Genomic DNA, 24,698 nt, shown 5'->3' on the forward strand with positions numbered 1-24,698 from the left:
CTGATAAACTCTATGCACAGAAGATGTGTTGCACTGCATGAGGCAAATGGTGGTCACACCAGATACTGACTGGTTCTGAGTCCCCAGACCCCCAATAAAGCAAAAAAACTAATCATGATGTCAGATCAGCATCTTGATGTGGCACACCTGTGAGGTGGGATGGATTATCTCAGCAAAGCAGAAGTGCTCACTATCACACATTTAGCTTCAAGTCCATCTCATGAAAAATGGGAGCAAAAACAAAAGTGTTGCGTTTATATTTTTGTTGAGTGTTTATATATATATATATATATATATATATATATATATAGAGACATGAGAGCATGAGAAAATCATGCTGGAATTCATGCGGGGCATGTCCTCAAGAGGTGGAAATCTCAACCCCCCCCAATGTTCAACTCAAAGTTACACCCTTGACTAAACAACAAGAAGAGATAATGGAAAGCCCAAAAGAACGGCCTACCACAAGGCAGCATACTGGCCCCCCTCCTCTTCAACATCTATACCGACGACCAAGCACTTCCCCCACAATGCCGCTGCTTCATCTTTGCTGATGACCTCTGCATCACCACCCAACAGGAGAACTTCCAGAAGATCCAGTCTGTCCTAGAAAGCACCCTCCAAGAGATGACAACCTACTACAATAACAACCACCTGAAACCCAACCCATCAAAAACCCAACTATGCAGCTTCCACCTTAAAAATGGAGACGCAGGAACAGAACTGAGAGTCTCATGGGATGGCAACAAACTCTCCAACAACCCCCACCCCGTCTACCTTGGAGTCACTTTCGACAGGACACTCTCTTTCAAAACCCACCTTCGGAACACCAAAGCCAAGGTCAACACTCGCAACATCCTGCTCAAACTGGTAAACCCAAAGTGGGGTACCGATCCATCAACCATCCGTGCAACTACGTGCTCAAGCTGGAGCCGCACCCACAACAGCAAACCGTTTGACATAGCCCTCAACGGCACCTGCTGCATCATCACAGGATGCCTAAAGACAATGCCAGTCCCATGCCTCTAGCCCTAGCTGGCATTGCCCCCCCCTACTTCAGACAATCCATCCTCGCCCAAGCCAAGCAGAGAGCACAGAGATCGATACCAGACACCCCCTGCACAGACACACAGCACCTTCAGCCCGAATGAAATCCAGAGCCAGTTTCCTGCAGACAGTCCCATCTCTCCAGACGGCCAAAGAAATAGCAAGGACCAACATCTGTAAAGATGAATGGAACCAGCTCAACACATGACTGGATGGAGAGAGGAATCACTCCAACTGAATGCCTCGCCAGCGGGCACGACGTCCCATGGCCAACCTGGAAGACCTTCAACAGATTACAAGTGGAGCAGGGGAGGTGCAAAGCACTCATGAAAGCATGGGATTACCAGACAGAAGACACATGCAGTTGTGGAGCAGTGCAGACAATGTCCCACCTACTGGAGTGTGACGACCCCCCAAGTGCAGCCCCTGGGACCTGGCTGAACCGACCACATCAGCTGTGACATGCGCCAGACACTGGCAGAACGATATCTGAGATTTCAACGGACTCGAAAAGAAGAAGCTAGGCTAACTTCTCAACCAGCAGGTCCATCAGCTGGGATAGGCAGCTGCATTGTTTTTCTGATAAATGGTTGTTTTAACTCATAGAACTATGACAGTGAACTAAACGCTAACCGGGAGCATGTGATGTGTTCACTGTATCTGATTAAAGTGGATCTCCTCTGCCTCTGGAACAAACACAGTAAGCAGCCTGTTTAAATGGGTTTGGCTGCGTGCCGAGTTCAAGGTCTGAGACGAAGCTGCTGAAAACTAACGTTAGTGCTAATATGTCTGCAGGTGATGCTGTTTGTTAATGATTTAAACCACTTAGTGTTTCCAGTGTTGGAGTTTGAAATAATGATGAAGCAGCAGGACCAGGTTTAGTTTCTCGTGTGGAAACACGATGAACTGCTTCATGGTAGGAAAACCTGCAGAATGAGAGCGTGAAAGATCCAAAGGAGACGTCGTCTATCTGAATGAAAATAATTCATAAAACGGCCATTACATTTACATTATATTTACTTATTTGCTGAAACATGGCGTGTGATTCAGCCTCACATTCAGACGATGTTAGAGTCCTGGACGTGGGACCCAAAGTATGCAGAGGGACACGTTACACTCTCTTTACATCGTTACGTTGAATCCCCAAGTTTTTACCGGGTCCAAAGTCAGTCATCTGTCAACTCGGCATATCTACAATTTACAGGTTCACTTCCAGTTGTGAATCAGTTGATTTTAGTCTAACAGCTGATCCTTGTAATGAGATTCCTGATCAATAACAGCTGATCCTTGTAACGAGGTTCCTGATCAATAACAGCCATCCTTGTAAGGAGGCTCTTTGATCAATAATAGCTGATCCCTGTAATGAGGTTCCTGATCAAGAACATCTGATCCTTGTAATGAGGTTCCTGATCAATAACAGCTGATCCCTGTAAGGAGGCTCTTCGATCAATAACAGCTGATCCCTATAACGAGGTTCCTGGTCAATTACAGCTGATCCCTCTAATAATAATATAATAATAATAATAAGACTTTATTAAGGACACAATCAGAGGTCCATAGGGACTAGAAATACATAAAAATACATAAAAGACAGACAATAAAAACATGGCAACAGTTAATGTAAAACAAACATCGATCACAAACATAGCCATCAATATCAACCAGATACGGTCCCAGAGGGACAGACATCAGCCCTCACATACAGACTGGAGCGCCAGTGGCTCCACAGTCTTGAGGAGAACCTTAATGAGCTCTTCTCACCATCACACAGAAACAAAATGATATCATTTCTAGAGGCTAATAGCCTGCACATAAATTTATACATAAGATTGCGTATTACAGCAGAGCAGTTTGGCACTCCAACATTAACAAACATCTCACTGGCACTGCACCATCGGGGTAGCTTTAAAAGTATCCTCATGCCATCGTTGTAGGCCACATTTAGTCTCTGCATGTTTTTTTTTTTACTGTAAACGCTCCACAAGTGTGCAGTATACAGGGGAGTACAGTATGCTCTAAATAACGCTACCTTGACATTACTAGTGCACATACTGAACTTCCGTGCAAGCATGTTGGCCTGCAAGTAAAGACTCCGACACTGTCTATGTCTCTATCATCAGACATATCGTTTACAATATGATGACCAAGATATTTCACTTCATTACATTCTTTAAGAACAGAACAAGATAAAAAGAATTCAGGGAAAACTAATTTCCTATCACCTTTACCTCTGACAATCATAATGTTGCTCTTAGTTGCATTGTATTTGATGTCAAAGTCGAGGCCGTATTGTGAACATATTTTCAATAACTGTTGTAAGCCAGCACTATATGGGCAAAAAATTACTAAATCGTCAGCATACATAAGATGATTAATTAACATAGAGCCAACCATACACCCTGTATTACATACATTCAGTTGCTGTGACAAGTCATCCATATATACATTGAAAAGGAACGGGGACAGTATACCACCCTGTCTCACCCCATTACTGACTCGGAAAGGTTCTGACACCGAATTTCCCCATTTTATCTGAAAAGTCTGTTGAGCATACCAGTAGACAAGAATTCTTAAAATCCATGTTGGGACCCCTCTAACACGCAATTTATTAAACAATTTCTCATGATTGATGCGGTCAAAGGCCTTGGAGGCATCTATAAAACACATAAATATTGTTGAGTTCTGTCTATTATATTTGTCTAAAATTTCTTTCAAGGCAAAAATGCACATGTCGGTACCAACTTTCTGTTTAAAACCAAACTGGTTGTCACTTGTGATTATGTACTCTTCCAGCCTATTGAGGAGGATTTTCTCCACAATTTTTGATAATATGCTAGCCAATGCAATTGGCCTGTAGTTCTCCAAACTGTTTATTTTGCCTGCTTTGTTTTTAACTACAGGCACTAATAAATCAGACAGCATAGAGTCAGGCAGGATTCCATGACTGAATAGACCTGTCAGGCAGATAGCAAGTAAAATACAAATTTTTTTGCTTGCATATTTTAGATGTTCAGCAGTTATCTTATCAGCTCCACATGATTTATTATCATCTAGTCCTAAAATCGCAGAGTGTACCTCTTCTAAATTAATAGCTATGTTCACATCTGTATCAGCAGTGCCCACTTCAAATTGATTAATTCTCACACAATTAAACAATTCAAAGTAATGTTGTCTCCACATCTGGGATATTTTGTCAGTATCACTGATCCCTTCAATGTTCGAAGGTAAAGTCATTTTGCAATTATTTATACATTTGACTTCCTTCCAAAAATCATGAACAATATTGTTTTGCAACTTCTTAGCCAGTGAATCAGATCGCATAGACTTCTCATGTCTTTCACTCGTGCAGAAGAGAGGCCGATAGCATCAAGGGTCTGGCTCAGCTCTTTTGTAACCGTGCGACTAGAACTAGACACCATCAAACTCTCACACTGATCCGGTTCATACCAGTAGGTGGAGCTGTAGGACCAAATCCCCCATGATGCGGCTCCTACTCAAGACATTAATGTCAGCTCAATATCGTGCATACTACAATATAATACATACTATAGTTGTGGAATTGCCTGCCAGATAACCTGAGGGCTCCACAAACCACCGATTCCTTTAAAAAGCATTATAGTAAACTTTTTGTGCTGTTCTTAAAGCTGTTTTTATTCAGCTTTAGTTTCAGTATATCAGTCTCAGCTGTCCGACATCAGTGAAATCATTATTTATATTCAAATTTAATTACATTTTGAAGTTAAATGCATCAGTTTGATTCACTTTGTATTTAATTAAGAGTCTAGATCTATAAACTGTTAAGAGCTCTAGTAAACTTTATTCATAACTCAATAGTTCAGTTTAGCAACGATAATACATGACAAAAACATACAATATATAAGAACATGTAAAATAAAATAAGTATAAAATAAATGGTGATGTTGTTAATAATAATGTTGGAAATAATAAAAATACAGATTCTTAAATAATCGATCATACAACCAAAAGCTCATGAAAAAGATCTCTGAGGACCCACACAAAGAATCTCTCTTCTTGTTAAGTTGTTTTGGCTCATCCAGTGTTTAATATCAGCATGGCATCGGCTGAGATCATTCACTGGGCTGATGTTGTCAGCAGAAACATGTAACTGTGTATCATCGTAGGAATGATATGAAATCTTATATTGCTGAATGATGGACCCGAGTGGGAGAATATACAAATGAAACAGCAGTAGGCTGAGAACCTTGACCCTTTAAGGACTCCATATGAAAATGTCCTCTAATTCAAAGTTGCTAATGGAAACAGAGAAAGTTCTACCAGTAAGATCAGGAACGGTGCCTCGAAGGCCTAAACCATGACTCGATGGTGTCTAAGGCTGCTCTTAGGTCAAGAAGAGCCAGAATAGAACTGTTGTGGTTGTCTGAGCTAATTTTAAGATCATTAACTTTTGACAGGGCAGTTTTAGTGGCAGATATGTATGTAATTGTTGGTGTGAAAACTTTTCTTGATTTCCCTGGAATAGAAGGATTTTGATTACCGTAGATGACCAAATAATCGCCCGCGTGCAAATACGCGCCTGTGCTCTAATAGCCGCCGGGGTCCGACCTCATTTGGCATAATAAACGCCGGTTCAATTAAACGCCCGGGCGATTAAGTGTTTACCATAGTCTTGCACAGACAACAAAAGTTTTTTAACAGCACTTCACCGGCTCTCACCTCTTCTGTCAGTCAGCCCCTCCTCTCGCTCTCTCTCTCGCATGCAGGCGCGCGCACACACACACACAGACACACAAACACAGGCGCGCTAGACTGAGGGATATAGGGATATAGATAAATGCGCTAATGTACAGTGTTGATATTACCGCGATCGACCCCCCCTTCCGTTATCATTCATAACACTGCTCTGATCAGCTCCCTGTGTCGCGGTAACACAGACAAACTGTCTTTGTATTTATTGTCTGATGTCAATAAAGATGCGTCGGGGGGAAAAAGTAGTTTTGTTCCAGTGGTGCTATGGTGCTATGGTGAGCTCCTTGTTCTTTGCATGATGGTCTGGTGCTGCTCATTGCAAAAATAAATTGTAGCCTGTTGCAAATACGCGCCTGGTTCTTATAAACGCCTGGGCTCCAAGTCGATTTAGCATATTAAACGCCCGGGCTACTAAATGGTCATCTACGGTATTCTTTTTCAGCAATGGTGTTTTAATGTGTTTACCATGTCCAGAGAATTGGGAGGCATTGACGACTTCAAGTACATCGTCTAGCAGCTTTGTGGGTTATTGGTCAAGACTACAATGGAGAACTTAAGAGCTGCTCTTATTCACTACATTGAATAAGAGCAGAAGAAGAGGGCTCAAACCCACCAGCAGTGGAAACCACAATATAATTTCTAATGTTGGAACTGTTGTATTTGAAGTATTAGGCAAATTGATTACATTTCTCTGAGTAGTGGAGCTCTGCAGGGTTTGGTCTGAGAGGATTAACCAGTTTGCCAATTGTACAAAATTCAGATTTTCAGCAATAATTTAAGAAAAGTTATTTTATCATCAGGACTCATTTAGGTGCACCAGCACATAATTTAGGTGCAGTGAAACCCGGCACCCCAATAATACACCTATATACCTTTTTCTTTATAGTTCCCATACACATAATTTACACGTAATTTATTAATACATTATGTAAATGTTTTTTCTTAATATAAATTTCAACACATCAAATAACCAATTATTTAAAACTAAACTTAAAATGTTCTATGGTGATATTTTACGCAGTGTTAAATGTTCGGTTTGTGGCTGCCTGGGGAGGGCTGCTGGGCCCGCCACACACCTATCACTGTTGTGTCGATGTACAGATCTGAGGGCTAAATATTGAAAAGGAGAGTCAGAATCAAATAAGACACATTTACACGTTAAAATATTTGAAAAGATGGCAGCAACCCTTCTTGTTGGACCTGTTACATTGTGAAAATAAAAAGTGAGATGGTGAGATTCTATCAGTTCGAGCTTCTAGGTTCATCAAGCCGAGTGTCAGTAAGGAGAATACAGTCAAGTCTATGAGATCGTATTATATCATTGACAATGAAAGTGTTATTAGTAAGGATCTCTGAAGGAGTGCGTCCTCAGGGAAGAACGAGTAGAGTGCATTGTGGAAGGATTAGGACTAGGAGGACTAGAGTCTTGTTGAGATGATGCTCAAGTGTCAGAATTGGAGAGACTGGAGCTAGAGATATGCACCTTTTGGATGATGTAGTCTTAGCTTTGCGAACACAACCTCCACGCCGGGTGATGTTGGAGACTGCTGGCCACGTGAGCCTCCAAAGAAGCTACCAGAGCCTTTGATCATTTTAGTCATCGGTGGGTTTTTTCCCTTTTGGTGGAGCTACTTGAGGCTTACAGTTTCCCTCTGCTCCCGGTCTTTGTTCTAAGATAGGCTAATGTAGTTTGTCCCAAATATGTCAGAGTCAAAGTGTTGTAAATGGGAAGATGAGGAGGAGACCTCCCTCCTCATTTCCTTCACTGTCAGCTTTTTTGTGCCACTTTTTTTAACATGACTGATGTCATGTTACATCTGTGTGTGTGTGTGTGTGTGTGTGTGTGTGTGTGTGTGTGTGTGTGTGTGTGTCCATCCATCCAGCTGCTCACTATAATTTCCTCCTAAAATAGCTCACATGGAAAGCTGAAATGGGTGTGCGTGCAATGCATTTTGGGAATCTGTAAACCACTAAACCAAACGGCTCATCTCTCTCTCCTTCATCTCTTTGAACAGTCGACAGTCTGAGTGCAGCTTTTCTACATTTGGAAGGGTTTTTATTGTTGGAGTTATTACTTCACTGATTCTTGGTGTGGACAGGAAGCAGAATGGAGCTCTGCTGGTCCAGAAGGCATCTTTGTTTTCTACTGACCAATCTTCACCTGAATACAGCTGCTTTCTCCAACATGGCTCAGAGATGCAACTACAACATAACTGAAGCAACATATTAAGGACTTAATGTTACAGTCTGCCGTCATTATACAGGATATGTCACTACTCATTCTAGACAACAGGTCATCAAATACTTTTAAATGAAATCTGTTAGTTTCATCTTCAGGGAAATTAATTGTCCATTTTTACCTGTTCGCGAGCACTAAAACGACGCTAATTAGGTTTTTTTTTCATGGTGGACACATGAATTAAACACCTGTGTGGCACTGTAACGTCCAGATCTGGTGACATAGAATTAAATACTGACAGACGACTGATGGTGGGGGGTGGGGATGTGGATGGGACACATGACTTTGACTAACGCTAACATTGGTATTGTTGCCTAACTCTAAAATTGGTTTTGTTGCCTAAAGCTAACGTTGGTTTTGTTGCCTAACACTAACGTTGGTTTTGTTGCCTAACACTAACATTGGTTTTGTTGCTTAAAGCTAACGTTGGTTTCGTTGCCTAAAGCTAACGTTGGTTTTGTTGCCTCATACATTGAGGCAACAAAACCTCAATGTATGAGGCTGTTTTTTCCGTCAATTTCTGGGATGGAGAGAGTTTAGAGTGGGGGGTTCCGGGCCGTTGTTGATGAGGCCAGTTGCAGACGGAGGAAACTGTTATAGTGGCGTGAGTGCATTCCTCCTGAAGTCTACAACCATCTCCATTGGCTTTAGAGCATTGAGCTCGAAGTTGTTTTGGCAGCACCAAGTCACCAAGTTGTCAATCTCCCTCCTGTAGGCAGTCTCATCTCTCCACCAGAGATCAGCCCAAGGAGGGTGGTGTCATCCGAATACTTCAGGAGCTTGACGGACTGGTGACTAGAGGTGCAGCTGTTTGTATGCATAAATGTTTAATCATGTAAACGATGCATCAATTTCAACGAACAGTATATGTTGTGCAGCCCTAACTAGACTGAGACTGAGCCCTTTATTTAAATTTACATGGTTCAAAGGATCACTGATGTCCATGCGGCCCATAGGGTCCACGTGGTCCACAGGGTGCATCAACATTTAGAGTCCTAAATTTTGGGTTGGCTTGAGGGGTGTTCAGATGTAGATTTCAAACAAAAGCAAATATTTTAGTTTTGTAAGTTGTTTGGTTTGTCAAGCAATGCATTTTTGTACTTCAGTATCCATTTTGGATGTTTGTACTTTATAATCAGAATATTTGTCAGGCTGACTCGATCCTCATCTCCTCATCTGACTGTTATGCTATGACGAAAATGAATGCCTGTTTGTAGATGATATGAACATGAGTGCCACATTGACATAAGATAATTTCAGGACTATGATGCCTGTGTTCTGTAAATCTTGGCCTTGCCTGTACATCTTGTCTTTGTAAGATAGGACATGATCCGTCCTTTGGTTCCTCCTCCTTAAAAGGGAGACTGTTGTTGGACTCAGGGTCGTTCCTGCTGAGTCTGAACCTTTGCATCAGAAGGCAGGGGTGACCAGCCCCTCCTCTGCAGATGAGAATACTTAGTGAAATAAACCTCGGAGAAAAAGCAGATCCTGGTTGTTGATCTTTATTGGGCAGATTCATTTTCCCACAACAATCCGTACAACATCTTACAGGCCACTTGAACCTCCTCAGTTCTTGCCAATTCTTGAAGAACTCTTTGTTCCCTCTCCAGGATATATGGACTCTTGGTTGACACATCAAAGATCCTGATGTGAGCTGGATCTTCCAGGAGAAAATGAGTTTATATGTCTGATTGGAGGCATGGTACCATGTGACAGTTTGACTCAGTTTGACAGTTTCCTGCCTGATCCGTCCCTCTCATTAGGACCCTGAAAGTGTTCGGTGGACTGGAAAGGTCCTCTTTTGTTGTTGCTAAACAGTTTCCAGAAACAGTCCCAGCTTCTTTTTATAGTAGGTTTCAGGGTGGATGACCTCCATATACAGTGAGGTCCTGAACTGATCCATGCATCATGATTTAGACTGGCAGCCCCTACTGAGTCCAGTACCCAGGGTCTGTCATGTATACAGGAGGGGAGGTGGAGATTTCCAGGACACTGAGCAATGAGGTCATCTCTGACCAGGAGAACAAGTCTTTTATTTCAAACAAATATGTAAAGTAAGATCATGTCATCTTTATGGTGGCGTTCATCTAAAAGAAATCTTCTCAAAGAAAAAAGAAATGTCTGATCCTCGCCCCCCTTTCATTCTTTTATCATTCTGTTGTCATTTAAGGCGCATTGTAACAGGTTGGTGGTGATAAGTGCTGAACATGAAACACACGAGAGGAACCATGTGAAAACACATTTATGGAAACCTGAGATTAAAAGGTTAAATTGATTAAACTAGAAGTGGTCCAGGACATGTCTGAACTTTTACATAACCGTACGATGGTGTATCGTCGTGTTACATCATCAGTGAGCGTCTGCAGATTTGATCCTGCAGCAGATGGTCAAGGACAGCAGGGAGGGAGGGGGGAGAGGGTTCTCTCACAGTGGAGGTCTCTCTCTCTCTCGCTCGCTCGCTCTCTGTTATTACTGATGGAGGTGAAAACCTGACCTGCCCCAGCTTTAATCTGTTGCAGAGGACAACAGTCCACAGAGACCAGTCCATGGGATCCCTGCTGCTCGGCCAATCATAACTAGCGGCGAGAACTGAGGTGGAACAATCATGGAGAAGTTAACGGACATAACTGATGTTCTGGATTTTATTTTTTCTTTGTGTGGATAAGAAACATCAGGAAGTTTGCAGCAGCTTCTCTCTTGTTCATGGATTTAATTTGCGGTTCTAGTATTTTTTTCTGACTGTTAAAAGTTATATCGCTCGTATCAAAATGTGAACCTGAAGATTCTGGTACAACGTTGGTGTTTTAACTCTCTGAAGCTCAATTTCACAACTAATATCACTTTAATTTGAGATTAAATGCTCCTTTTGAAGTATAAATGCAGCTCTGCCTCCTCAAGTAACCAACAGTTTAAAATGATTGCTTTTTTAGTCAAACTATAATCTAAATCTAGCTAGAAATTACAGTTATGAAATTCCAGCGCTAAGATTCATAATTTCTAATTAATGTATTAATCACTATTATTATATTTTATTTATATTTTACTTTGTTTAAGTGATTCTTACAAGAAAAACCTTGTTTTTTTTAAATAACATTTCAGAGATTATTTGCCGTTTTGTTTTTGGTGATTTGACTTTTAAATCATTGTCTTAGTTTTTCTTTGTGTGGATCTTTGGTAGTTCATTTGAAGCTGAGACTTCGGAGGGTTAGCGTGAGTCCAGTTGCTCGGAGACACTCAATCCGCCGTCTCTGGTTACCTACTCGGAGGTTCTCAGCTTTCTGTCAGCTCTGTTGCTCAGACTATCACCTGAGACAGAAAAGCAAACTCATCACAGGATTTAAACAGCTTATCAGCTGGGACAGAGAATATTTGGAGGAGTACCAACCAGGAGTCCTGCTTCTTTACTGACCGGACCCACCAGGACCAGGCCCATCTGGTCCAGACCCACCTAGTCTTCACCGGGCTGGGTTCAGATAGGATGAAGCGAAACACCCACCAACAACAATCTTCCATCTGAGAGGTTTCATCAAGGTGGACTGGACCTGTGGGACAGGGTCATGTACGTGCTGTGCACCCTGGCGGTCCTGACCCTCCACAGCCTCTTTAAGCACTGGAACCACAAAGCTCTGGATCCCGGTGGAAGCTTGGAGGAGATGTGGGGGGTGTCCAGGTTTCAGGGTGGACGAGAAGTTTCAGCCAAGAACATGGACCGAAGAGGACTGAGGAGCTGCAGGACTGAAGAGAAGCCAAGACGCGAAGGCGAGGTAGGTACAGGACAGGTCTGGACATACGCTTATACAGTGTCGCTCTCACAGCCAATTAAAGAGCAGCTTGAACGCAGACAAACGAGTATTGAAAACATTTCAACTTAGAATCAGATGAGTCATCTGATCAGCTCTCCTGATCAGGATGAGTGTAGGGCTGCGTAGAGGAAGAGTGGCCGGAAAGCTCATTGAGTCAGGAGTGAAAGGAAAAAACTGACATCCCAACTATAAACTATAAGCTTTTTAAGGCAAGAAAAGATGGAAAAACGACCTTTCTGTCTGTTACACTATAGAGACGCTCCTCTTATTATGATGCTGTGTAGATGTGATGTGTTGTAGTGACCAGCAGATGCCACCAGAGGTCGGATTTATGACTGTCCTTAAATCTTACATCCGGGTTTTCTGATGAAGCTTCATCACTGAACGATCTTGTAGTGTTTGTTTGAATCAGGGAAGTTATGCTTCATCCTCTCAGAGACTTTTTAGCTTTTATTATCAAAAATAGCCTAATAGCAATACATTTATTTTATATTTACATTTATGTACAAAAAGAAAATACAATTAAACCCTACCCATTAACAGAACATGAATAAAATCACAAATAATTAAAAACCACGAAGGATAAATTGAAAGAAATTACAGTTTAATATGGTTTACCAAAAAGTGACTGATAGAAGTTGAAGGCAAAATAAGATTCGCACAACTTTAATTATAAAGCAGCCTTCATATTACTAAAGCAATATATTATACCCCCCACCACCTCCCCGTCAGACACACAGATGTTAAATATTTCAGTCGGGGGGAGGAGCAGCGCCTCACGCTACAGTGGAGGCAGAAATATTTGTATGACGGGGAGGGGGGAGGGGGCCGGTGGTAGAGGAGGTGTGATGCTGCTGAGCTGTTGCTAGGGGAACAGAGAGGGAGGCGTGTGTGTGGAGGGGGTCGGCGGGTGGCGCTGACGCTGATCCTGTTCCATCTGTGTGTGAAGCTGCAGTGAGGAAGAGGATGCAGCGATAATGTGGATGCTGAGGCCGCAGGGAGGAAGGTAAGGATGCAATGAAGGGACACAAAGAGGAGTGATGGAGGATAGAGAACAGGAAGCAGACATGTTGAGTCGAGATGGCGGTTCTAACCAGGGAGACGGATGTCTGCCTTCAACCTGATGCAGAGTCTTGTGTTTCTCATGACCTCAATATGTGTCGGCAGCATAGAGCTTTATTTTTCTATTTCATCTTTGTGTCCTCACTCGTCCTGATAGTCCTCCTTTTGTCTGGTAACGTCTTCACTCTAACCGTTTATGTGTATGATGATGATGATGATCAGCAGTAAGAATAATGTCTGGTTCACTGAAACAGGCTGGTTCCCACCAAAGACCAATAATGCTTTTATTACCATTGCTCCTCTTTTTAAGAGATGGTGTTTGTTGTAATTTTACGTCCTTCTAGTCTCACAAGAATGACTGACTGACTGATACGTCTATAGATACGGGTACGTGTATAGATACAGGTACGTGTATGGATACAGGTATACATACGGGTACGTGTATAGAGACGGTTATATATGTGGGTACGTGTATAGAGACGAGAAGGGTATAGAGACGGGTATACATATGGGTACATGTATAGAGACCGGTATACATATGGGTACGTGTATAGAGACGAGTATAAATACGGGTATGTGTATAGATATGGGTATACATAGGGGTACGGGTACAGGTACGGTTATAGATATGGGTCCAGATACAGGTACATGTATAGATGCAGGTATGTGTATAGATGCGGGAAGTAGGATTGGGCAGATTTCCAGTTTCACTGGTCCGGTTTGGTGTATGGGGCTAAACCGGTTGAACCGGCATTTGTCATGACATGTTCTGGAAAATTAAAAACATCAGCGACCTGTGCCGACGGTCCCACGGCTTTAAATCCAACTTGTATTGCATTAGTAATCAGCAGCAATAATGATAAGCAATTCAAATAATATTGTGATTATTAATAAATGGATCGGCGAGTGTCCGAGGGGGCCTGTGCACAAACTGCGGCCGCCCCGCTGCCTAGCGAGCCGAGGCTGGCATGACAGAGATCCCATTTCAGTAGAGGTGGGAGGGGGAGATGCACACGCCGTACATTGTGTTCATTTACATCGACATTTTTAAGAAGTGTTACAAGACGACGCGCCACCGGAGTATTTAATGAGAATGTAGATCCGAAGAAGATAAAACGTCGCTAGTTGCTCGTAAGAGGCTGCCGTTGTATGCAGCAACATGTACATGATGCACAGCAACTTTTGAAGCCACGAGCTATTTGGAATTCCGACGCTCATTGAATATGTCACACGGCCTGCGGCGCCATATTCGCCTGTCTGGTTCTGCAAAGCCTGGATGCTTCGCATCAGAATTTGCCTTATTTTTTTGCTGATTCTATCAGCAGACACACAGCTGACGACTTCTCAGCTAAATTAACTGGTGTAGTGGAGCCTCACTAGACATCTGTTTAGCTTCATCCTGCAACTGTGTGTGTGTGTGTGTGTGTGTGTGTGTGTGTGTGTGTGTGTGTGTGTGTGTGTGTGTGTGTGTGTGTGTGTGTTTTATTGTGAAACCACCAATTATTCTCAATTATTGATTGTTTATTTATTTATGTTTATTTGTCAGGACATTGACAGTGACATATGATTTAACTGTGAAGGTGAAGCCCACCTGTCTGGTGGGCGTGGTTAATAAAAGAGCCCTCCTGCACGCAGCTGTGAGCAGTTGCGGTGCTGAGTGCCATGTGAGGCAAACTGAGCGTCTCTCTCGTCTTCCTTTCTTCTCCTCCGCGTTCGGTGCTGACAACGTGGGTTTTACACCAGTAGCCGCTGTATGGCTGCTCTGCCAACAGTAATGCTCTGCCTTCCTGTGTGTGTTTTATTGTGAAATCACCAGGTGTAATGCTCTGCCTTCCTGTGTCTCTGTCAGCCGGTCCAGTGGTCCAGCGCTCTGCTCAGCCCGGCGGTCATGTTCAGCTCTAGAAAGACCTGGGACCTTGGCCACACCCCCTGCCTGCAGGAGCTCTGGAAGAAAGACCTCTCATTGGACGGTGAGTCAGACGTCTGTCACAGTGTGTGTGTGTGTGTGTGTGTGTGTGTGTGTGTGTGTGTGTGTGTGTGTGTGTGTGTGTGTGTGTGTGTGTGTGTGTGTGTGTGTGTGTGTGTGTGTGTGTGTGTGTGTGTGTGTGGCGCTGCAACGATTAATCAACTGATTTTACTCAGCAATTATTTGTTCGTTATTATTGACGAGAATAGATTACAGGATGATGTCATCACACTGAATGTAGTTTTAGCTCATTGATGTTACACAAGAAAAAACAAATATTCATATCCTGAATATGTAAACAGCAGCAGCACAAAGAGGATGTGTTTTATTTTAGTTGATGTCCTTATTAATATTAATATTGTTGCTTCAGGTTTATGTTTATGTGGAATGAACTCCCGACCAATGTCAGGACAGCAGAGTCAATCGCCATCTTCTGAAAAAGGCTCAAGACTCACCTGTTCAGACTTCACCTTGACTCTACATAGCATGACCCACTAACACCCCCCCCCCCCCCCCCCCCAAAAAAAACCCTTACCTATAGCACTCTGATCATAGCACTGTTATTCTTAAGGTATGTTTGCTGAACAGCTACTACTTTACTCAGACGAGGATCTTACACTTAATCACTCTTTTTTTGGCTCTTACTTTATCAGCAATGATATGTTGTGGTTTCTTTGTTTCTTTCTTTTGACAAATGTACTTATTGTAAGTCGCTTTGGACAAAAGCGTCTGCTAAATGACCTAAATGTAATGTAAATGTTTATCATGAGAGGTGAGCATATGTACTTTCTCATGTTTGGTTTCATTGTTCCATATTGATTCTTGATCTATCGTTGAGAAACTGGAGCCGAATAGTTTGTTCACATCATGACCTTTGAATTCTGAAAGCTGCCCAGCTTCTGTTTGTGTCCTTTGATTGGTGTCTCAGATGTATTTGTGCACAATGTCAGGATCATCTATCTATCACCGTTCACCTTTATCCTGTTCGGGGTCGCGGGGGGCTGATCCCAGCTGACTGGTTGGACTAGTTGGAAGAGATTCAGAGCGTTTCCTCAGTCGTCCCGTCAGTGTGTGGTATTTAGTTGAAGCAGGTTTGAGTCCACGTGTGCAGGTCTGGATCCTGAAGCAGGTTTGAGTCCACGCGTGTAGGTCTGGATCCGGAGGCCGGTAAGTCTGTTTAATGCTCAGGTTTCTCCCACAGAATGCAGATTGTTCTCGGTTGATAAGATGTGAAGCCTCTTAGAAAACTTGGGAACACAGAGACACAGTTTCAGCAGGTCACTCTGTCAGCGGCTCTTATCGGCTGTTATCTGGCCGGACTGGTTTCCATGACGAGGGCAGGTGTCTCGGGAACAGAAGGACGCCGTGAAGTCTGATGCAGTAAAGAATTTCAGTTATTTATTGTTTTGTTCAATGACCTCAATCACTGATCACAAATCTGCTTAAAGATTTAATTCTGTTCATTCTGTTGGCCTGGAGAGATTTACATCAGGAGGTCTGTGGAGCTCAGGAGAGTTCACAACGTGGACCAAAGGGGTTTCTGGTTGAGCAGTTGTCATAGCTATGGTTTGTGGTCGCACGGTTTTGTTGCTATGCTGGTTTCTGGTTGAGCGGTTCTTGTCACTCCACTGGTTTATAGGGTTCACATTGCTACGCTGTTTTTTCCTTGTAAAGTTGATGTTACTACGCTGGTTTTTCGGTCTATAGTTGAAATTAATACACTGGATTTTCGAACTATAGTTGACATTGAAGCGCTGGATTTTCGTTGTACAATTTACGTTTCTAGGCTGTTTTTTTTGGTTTGTAGTTGACGTTTCTAGGCTGTTTTTTTCGTTGTACGGTTAATGTACAATGAAGCTAAGCTGTTTTTTTGCTAATGGTTGATGTTGCTATGCTAGTTTTTCAGTCTATGATTGACGTTGCTACGCTGGTTTTCCGTTGTATGGTTGATGTTGCTACACTGCTTTTTCTTTGTACAGTTGACGTTGCTATGCTGGTTTTTCAGTCTATGGTTGTGTGTTGTGGTTCTAAGGATGACGTTGCTACGCTGGTTTGTTTTTGTACGGTTGCTGTTGCTACGCTGGTTTGTGGTTGTATGGTAGATGTCGCTACGTTGGTTTGTGGTTGTGTAGTTGACATTGCTACGCTGTTTTTCCGTTGTACGTTTGACGTTGCTACGCTGTTTTTCCGTTGTATGGTTGACGTTGCTACACTGGTTTTTCGTTGTACGGTTGACGTTGCTTAGCTGGTTTTTCGTTGTACAGTTGACGTTGCTACGCTGGTTTTTCAGTCTACGGTTGTGTTGTGTGGCTGTACGGTTGGCGTTGCTATGCTGGTTTTTTGTTCTACGGTAGGCGTTGCTATGCTGGTTTTTAATCGTGCGGTTGACATTGCTATGCTTGTTTGTGACTGTACTGCAGATCATCATTATTATGAGGTTTATATAGAGGAAAGCTGTCAAATGTCTGTCTGCTGATAGTTTAGATGCTGCAAAAACATTCTGTCCAATCACAGGAACTCTGCAGGTTAAGACAGCGTTGCCCTGTTTGTCCCTCCTTGTTGCCGTAGCGAGCTCAGTGGATTTCCTGATGAGTGATGGTGAAGACGACGCCTCCTTCCTGTCTCTGCCCACCGCCGCCTTCTCGCACCGCCCCTCTCTGACTGCAGAGCTGACGGAAACAAACGCACCCAGCCAGCAGCTACTCATCCAGGTACTGTGTGTCTGTGTCTGTGTCTGTGTGTGTGTGTGTGTGTGTGTGTGTGTGTCTGTGTTTACACCTCAGAGACACTTCCTGTTGAAGAGCCCATCATATTTGTGACATCACTGTTACTCTCCATGTTGTTCATCACACACTCTGATCACACACATTGATCACACGCTCTGATCACTCTGATGACACATATTGATCACACACTCTGATCACACACATTGATCACACATTATCCCAGCTGCACGGTGGTTATTATTATTATTATTATTATTATTATTATTATTATTATTACTATTATCAATTTGTTTTAATTTAGCTTATTGAAGGCGTTTACCTAAATCAAGTAAATACAATAGGTACGTCTGGTCTGGGATGACCAGAGTCTGGAAGACGCTCAGATCAGACTGTTAAACTTGTCAAATAAAATTCCAAACTTTAGATGCCATATTTTCTGCCATAAAATTAAAGTGACATGCAGCATCATGTCCCGTCATGCCGGAGGAACCCAGAATAAACGATTTATCTGTGATTTAATATCAATAACCAGATTAAAAGGATGCTGAAATTAGAGTTGTTCCGATTACGATACCAGTATCGGAAATGCCTCCGATACTGCCGAAAATGCTGGCATCGGTATCTGTGAGTACTGGAGTCCAGGCACCGATCCGATACCACGTAATTTATTAGAAATAGGAATTGATTTACTGGTTAGCTCCGTTAGCTCACTACTGCTCACAACTATACTTTTAATAATTATTCCTATATTTATTTAGTTAAGTTGCTGTTTCACTATTGTTTTATACAGTTCTATTTCAAAATAAATGGCTTCCATTTGCTGTATTCATTCATGTTTTACAAAGGGTTGCCAGGCCTTACCACAATGATAATCATATCATATTCATGCAGGCGTAGTATGATCTTTTTCTTTTTTTTTTACACACGCTGGTATCGGTACTCTGTATCGGCCGATAACCACAGCACGAGTATCGGGAGGGATAAATGGTATCGGAACATTTCTAGCTGAAATAACTCCATAATGATGGTGATCAGTAAAAAGTGCTGAGTCATGCTTTGTTAGGTCTGTCTGCAAGACCACAAGATAACTACTTTTAAAATGCTGGTTTTCTGAATGGAGTCTGGTTGATGGTGCTAGGCTATGCTAACATTGTATGCTGCATCAACACTCCAAATAAGGTCGTCTAGACATAAATACAGCAGAGATCTTGTTGTTTGGACCACAGACAGTCTCTGGTTCCTCCACATAGTCTGGTCTGGTCTCTGGACTAATGTGAGCTACTATCTAGACCTCTGGGGGACCACAGACAGTCTCTGGTTCTTCCTCGTAGTCTGGTCTGGTCTCTGGACTAATGTGAGCTACTATCTAGACCTCTGGGGGACCACAGACAGTCTCTGGTTCCTCCTCATAGTCTGGTCTGGTCTCTGGACTAATGTGAGCTACTATCATAGACCTTGCTTGTGTGAACCCACTCAAGCAAGGAAACAGGAGTTTAGTCCCCCGACAGTGAAGTCTGTCCCTCATCCAGGTCTCTGTGTTCAGACTCTCCAGGACCAGGAGAGCCAGTTCCAGACTTGTCTGCTGCAGCAGCTGCAGAGCGTTCAGAACAAACGGCGTGTTGAGACACCGCAGGAGGAGGAGCCTACGCCTGCTCCACCCAGCGGTGAGTCTGTCCACGTGGTCTGATGTGCTCGTAGGCTGTGTCCCAAATCATTCCCTACTCCCTATATAGGGGAGTTCTATGGAGGGCACTATATAGTGGACTCAAAGGCAAAATGAAAAGACACTTTCGGACACTACTCGGGGGATTTCTTTCGCCGAACATTGATGACGTTGTTCCTGACGCATAATTAATACGTGTCAGATTCCGCCGATGGCTCTTAAGTCTCACACCCAGAGAAATTTACAAAACCAAAAGAACGAGTCCTCCAGTAGGAGGGGGATTCTGTGGCCGTCTCATTTCTTGAGGAAAAAAATTATAATTTTCAATAATGAGACGATCACTACATCGTCCTCACTGCTATTTTTATTTTCAACGATCCCGATCGCGTCCAGGTGGACTTCAGGACCAGGTTGCAGCACTACCGGATCTCCGCGATCCACCGGACCTGAACAGGCTGCAGTCCGCTGCTTTGAGTGGCCAGTGTCGGTTTTTGACGGACGAAGACCCCACTGCTGCTGCTGCCTCTCGTCGGCCGCCGCCACCGCTCACCCAAAGTCTCATATGAATAATTAATATATATTGCGTTTTTTTTAAGTAAATAAAGAAAAACATCACACTTTGGCCGTTCGTGTCGTCTTGTTCTGCTCTGCAATACATATATTAAATATTAACATTTATTATTATCCGATTATTCATATTTCTGCCGCTTTTTCCTGCTCTCCTCTCGTCCCTTCACGATTTTTCTGTCAGCGCAATGCATGATGGTAAAATTTGCTCGGCTAGTGACCATCGGCTGTACACTACTTTTGACGATGCATTGTGGGAAACTTTGAGTGCACTATATAGGGAATAGTAATGCTCACTACATATTCCGACACCCCTACAAAATGACGAACTCCCTATATAGTGCACTATATAGGGAGTAGGGAGTGATTTCGGACACAGCCCTAGTTATCTCGGACAGGAAGTCACGTCAAAACTCATAAGATACACAAAGAAAGTTTAAAAATAAGTAGAGCTGCCTGTGTTTATAGTGTTGTTGATTCAATTCTACATTGATTGTGTTATTACTACCTGATCTGCAGTCAGGTGACGTATCTGGATGCGTTAAACTCGTGTGTGTGTGTGTGTGTGTGTGTGCGCGTGTGTGCGTGCGCAGGTGTGAAGGTGTTACAGCCCAGTGAGCATCATCTCAATCGTCCAGAAGAGCAGCTCGTTACTCGGCTGCACATACAGGTAAACACGTCACACCTGTATTTATAATTATTGTATGTATATATACTGTATTGAGATATATATCTATATATATATATTAGGGGTGTGAATCTTTGGCTTCACTTCGATTCGATTAACGATACAGTAGTTGGCGATTCGATTCAAGGACGATTTCTTTTTTTTTTTTTTTGGAACGATTCAATTTGATTCTGTAAACCACTCCTCTATATCCATGAAATAAACATGCAATAATGCGAGTGAAACTATCTGTATTCTTCTGAAAGGTGAAGAAATAAATAGACCACAGAATTACTTATTTAACATATTTATTCTATAAAAAAAGTAGTCCTGCATAATATTTTATGCTGAATACAAAAATGTAATTAAACATTGCTCAGTATTTTTTTTACATTTTTCAATAGACTACATGCTTGCAAGGGAGAGAGTGTCTTATATCTTACTTATCTAAATGTATTAAAACATTAATCATAAGTAAGAATCATGATTCATACGATTAAACGCATTTATATAGATTATTGGTGAAGCCAAAATGATTCATTCTATTAATTTTTTTTAGCAGATCTATTTAGTTGAATCGATAGGACTGACAATCGTGTGTGTGTGTGTGTGTGTATATATATATATATGTTGGGGTTGTAGCAGGAGCAGATTTGGTTATCAACAGTTAATTATTAATATCAATATGATTATCGGTATTAATAATTATATTTAATCTATCATCATGATATAATCATGAATAAACGGGGCACCACCCTGGGATAAGGGAAAAGATAACCTAAAACTGTATTCAGTCTCAATATAAAGGTTTTATACTCACATGCCAATCATCGTGATCATTGGCATAGAAGCATAAAAACAATCTAACAATTTAAAAGGCGTGAAATTCAAGCACTAGCCTTCACAACCTGCTGTTATCCAGTGACATATACACAACAAGCACAAGAGACCGCTAGTTATAATATAATAAAATGTATTAACATCAGTAATAATGATCACAATCAATAACACTGCAATTAACAAAGCCTTATTACCTAACTACCTAACACACAAAGCTAAGCTAAACAAGGAAGAGGCACACGTGGAGTGTGTGTGTGTGCGTATGTGTGTGCGTGCGTGCGTGCGTGTGCATGTGCGTGCGTGCGTGCGTGTGTGTGCGCGTGTGTGTCGAGAGAGAGAGGGAGAGATGGCTATGTGCGGCCACCAGATGGAGCTATTCCTCACAGCGTTCAGGGGCGGAGCCACTGATGTCCGATGGGGTAGCGAGAGAGAGAGAGAGCGAGAGGTGGAGCTATTCCTCGCAGCGTTCAGGGGCGGAGCCACTGACGTCCGATGGGGTAGCGAGAGAGAGAGAGAGAGAGCGAGAGGTGGAGCTATTCCTCGCAGCGTTCAGGGGCGGAGCCACTGACGTCAGATGGCGTAGCGAGAGAGGGGGAGAGATGGCCGAGTGCAGCCACAGGATGTAGCTATGTCCCTAGCGTCCGCCGGGAACAGCTGGCTTAGGACATGTGTGTGCGGCGTGTATGTGTGTGTGTGTGTGTTAGCGGGACACAAACAAAGAGAGAGAGAATGCGCGAGTGATATTCTGAGGCTCAGAAGGCGTGCCGCTATCACACCGGTCTTTTATATGATAGTAGAGGCTTTCTGAGCTCGCGAATATGGCGGAGGTTAGTCGAAAACACTGTTACAGAAATCAACCCAGCTGCGTGGGTACACGATCAGCATTCGAATACAGCAGCACATGAACAAACGGACTCGGCGGTCCGCGATCAGAACTTAAAACACATTAACAAGAATTACAAGCATGTCCTACACTATCGAATCTCTGCTTCTGCCCAGACAAATAGCCTCTTACTTTTGTCGATGTGAGATGCGTCGATGTGAGGGTTTCGTCCCGTGCGGTGATGGCGTTCCTTGACGCCGGCAACGGACGGTAGTTCGTGGGCGCTCGTTCAGCGCCGGATCCAATTGGTTGAAGAAAACCGTTAGTTATTCTTCCTTCTGCAGGGAAATGAGGAACAATCGCGGGGCTCGGCGATTTAGTCAGCTGATTTCAGACAAAGACGGGTCGAGTTATACGTTCTGCTGGCAGCTGGGACGAAGAAAGTTTTCTTCTTACCGCGGGGAACGGGAGAGTCGCACTGTCGCGGTGGTCTCCTCGGGATCCAAAATGATAAACAAAAGAAAAATAAAACGAGTAGAGAAAAAGAGGGGTAAAACAGTCTGTTGCTCGTCCAGCGAGTTTGGGGGAAAGACTGCAGCCTAGGACAAAGGAAAACGCTGCAGACGTAATGCTCACCTCCTGGTGTAACGCGAGTTACGTTGGAGAGAGAAAGTTCTTCTGGTGGCGCCGGGATTTATAGCTCACGGCTGGTCCGGGGGACCCCCTGGAGTCCCCTGCAGTTGTCAGCCAATAGGGCACCAGTTGTGTGACTTCACATCTCGCGACCAGGTGCGAGGTGACACTAAAATGGTGGTTGTAGTTTTTATCTCCTTTGTTCCTTTGTCCGGGCCGCATTGTGTAGGCTTTGTAGGCTGCATTGTGTAGTCCTAACGGTTAGGTCCCAACATATATATGGCTCTGGTTGATGAGGAATGGATGCTAGATTTGATACATTTTTAGAATAGGTTGGGTGCTTCTTGCTAAGCTTTTTTTTCGATTTCTTATCAAGAACGGAACTGACTAACTAACTGTGATACGTACACATTTTGGACTTTGAGTAAAAGAGGGTTTTTAGACTTGCAACAAGGGTGATGTTTACTAGGGGTGTAACGGTACACAAAAATCTCGGTTCGGTACGTACCTCGGTTTTGAGGTCACGGTTCGGTTCATTTTCGGTACAGTAAGAAAACAAAATGCAAAATATAAATGTGCTAGTTTTAACAGTAGGAACATGCACTGGAGCTAGAATGCTGCTCAAAAATATAAATACAAGTATTTAAAATATTTATTTAAAAAATAAAAAAAAATAAAAATAACAGACTGTTTCTTTAAAAACTAATATTTTCTCCATCTGATGGTGCAAAATTGAACAGGGCAGGGAGAGGCGGTTTAAACGCGGTGGGGAGCTATGTTTGCACTAACGTTACGCTCGTCTTTCTCCTCGTTGTAGCGATGTTCACGTGGGGGTGGTGCCGTTTCAAATGCGTCAACAGGTTTGACGTGTTGCCAGAAATATACCCGACCTCACATGAACAATGTCGGCAAACCGCTTTGGTTTTATCAACCTCTCTTTGTCCCTGTTTGTATCTCACCGGGAAGCCGAAGTGTTCCCAAACGGGAGACCTTAATGTCGCGGGAGGGTCCTCCAACTCTGGCTTGTTGCCAACGCTAGCGGCATTAAGGTACGTGTCCACAGGGGCGATTTTAAACGCGAGTGGACGCGCCGCTTCCCAGTATTGCACGCTTGGTGGGCTGCCACTAGATGATGATTGACAGGCGCTCTCCTTCAAACAACAGATTTTTGCGAGCGTTCGCGAGCGTTCCCGAGGCAGCGAGTCGAGCCCGGTGCCTCTGATTAGCATAAAGTAGCTGCATGTGCGGCTGCAGCATCCTCCACACATGCGGTCCTCTACTTAATATGTCCGTATGGAAACTAGTTCGGTACGCCTCCGTTCCGAACCGAGCACCCCGTACCGAAACGGTTCAATACAAATACATGTACCGTTACACCCCTAATGTTTACATGTGGTTCCCTGTCGGCAGGTGGAGGAGCTGGAGGCGAAGCTGTTGGATCAGACTCAGGAGGTGGACAGGCTTCGCTCTGAACTGGTGCGACCCTGCTCGTCTACATTCCTGAGGAACCCTCAAATATCAGACGAATACCTGAAGGCAGCACATTGTTGTGTCCTGAATAACACTTGAAACATGAACCAGTTTATAAATAAAGCTATTTAAATGTTTAAATTGGAGTGTTTGTGCCTGTGTCCTCCTCTAGGGGGCGACAGACCTGGAGAAGCAGCTGGAGCTGCTGGTGGTGGAGAACCAGCGTCTGAAGAAGGAGCTGAAGTTATGCAGAAACTCAGAGCGTCAGAACTTTGGCGCTGCTGGAGAGACCTGCAGCTGCAGCCACTGTCCTCACAGACAGGTATACAGACAGGCAGGCAGGCAGGCAGGCAGGTAGGTAGGTATACAATGGGACATGAATGATCCAGAGGGAGAGGAGGACAGGAGCTCAGTGTTTCAGAGGAAGTCCCTCACCAGTCTAGGCCTGCTGTAGCAGCTTCACT

At 43.3% G+C, this 24,698-nt stretch overlaps 1 protein-coding gene across 6 annotated transcripts in view; it reads left to right on the forward strand.

The window, feature by feature from the left end:
• kifc3 (kinesin family member C3) overlaps positions 1-24,698 on the forward strand; it is a 43,811-nt gene that overhangs the window by 4,994 nt on the left and 14,119 nt on the right. For 2 of the 6 annotated variants that reach the window (XM_084016265.1, XM_084016266.1), the window contains exons 1-7: positions 11,557-11,778; positions 14,729-14,849; positions 17,414-17,556; positions 19,115-19,235; positions 20,395-20,471; positions 24,175-24,300; positions 24,407-24,556. In XM_084016265.1, the coding sequence (XP_083872391.1) occupies positions 11,572-11,778; positions 14,729-14,849; positions 17,414-17,556; positions 19,115-19,235; positions 20,395-20,471; positions 24,175-24,300; positions 24,407-24,556 (945 nt within the window). In that variant the 5' untranslated portion in view covers positions 11,557-11,571. Of the gene's footprint in view, positions 1-11,556; positions 11,779-12,697; positions 12,824-14,728; positions 14,850-17,413; positions 17,557-19,114; positions 19,236-20,394; positions 20,472-24,174; positions 24,301-24,406; positions 24,557-24,698 lie in introns of those variants that run through there. The other 4 variants (XM_084016267.1, XM_084016270.1, XM_084016269.1 and 1 more) reach the window with 3 other exon arrangements.

The sequence above is a fragment of the Eutrigla gurnardus genome, assembly GCF_963514095.1.
Source record: "Eutrigla gurnardus genome assembly, chromosome: 1".
Classification (NCBI taxonomy): Eukaryota; Metazoa; Chordata; class Actinopteri; order Perciformes; family Triglidae; genus Eutrigla; species Eutrigla gurnardus.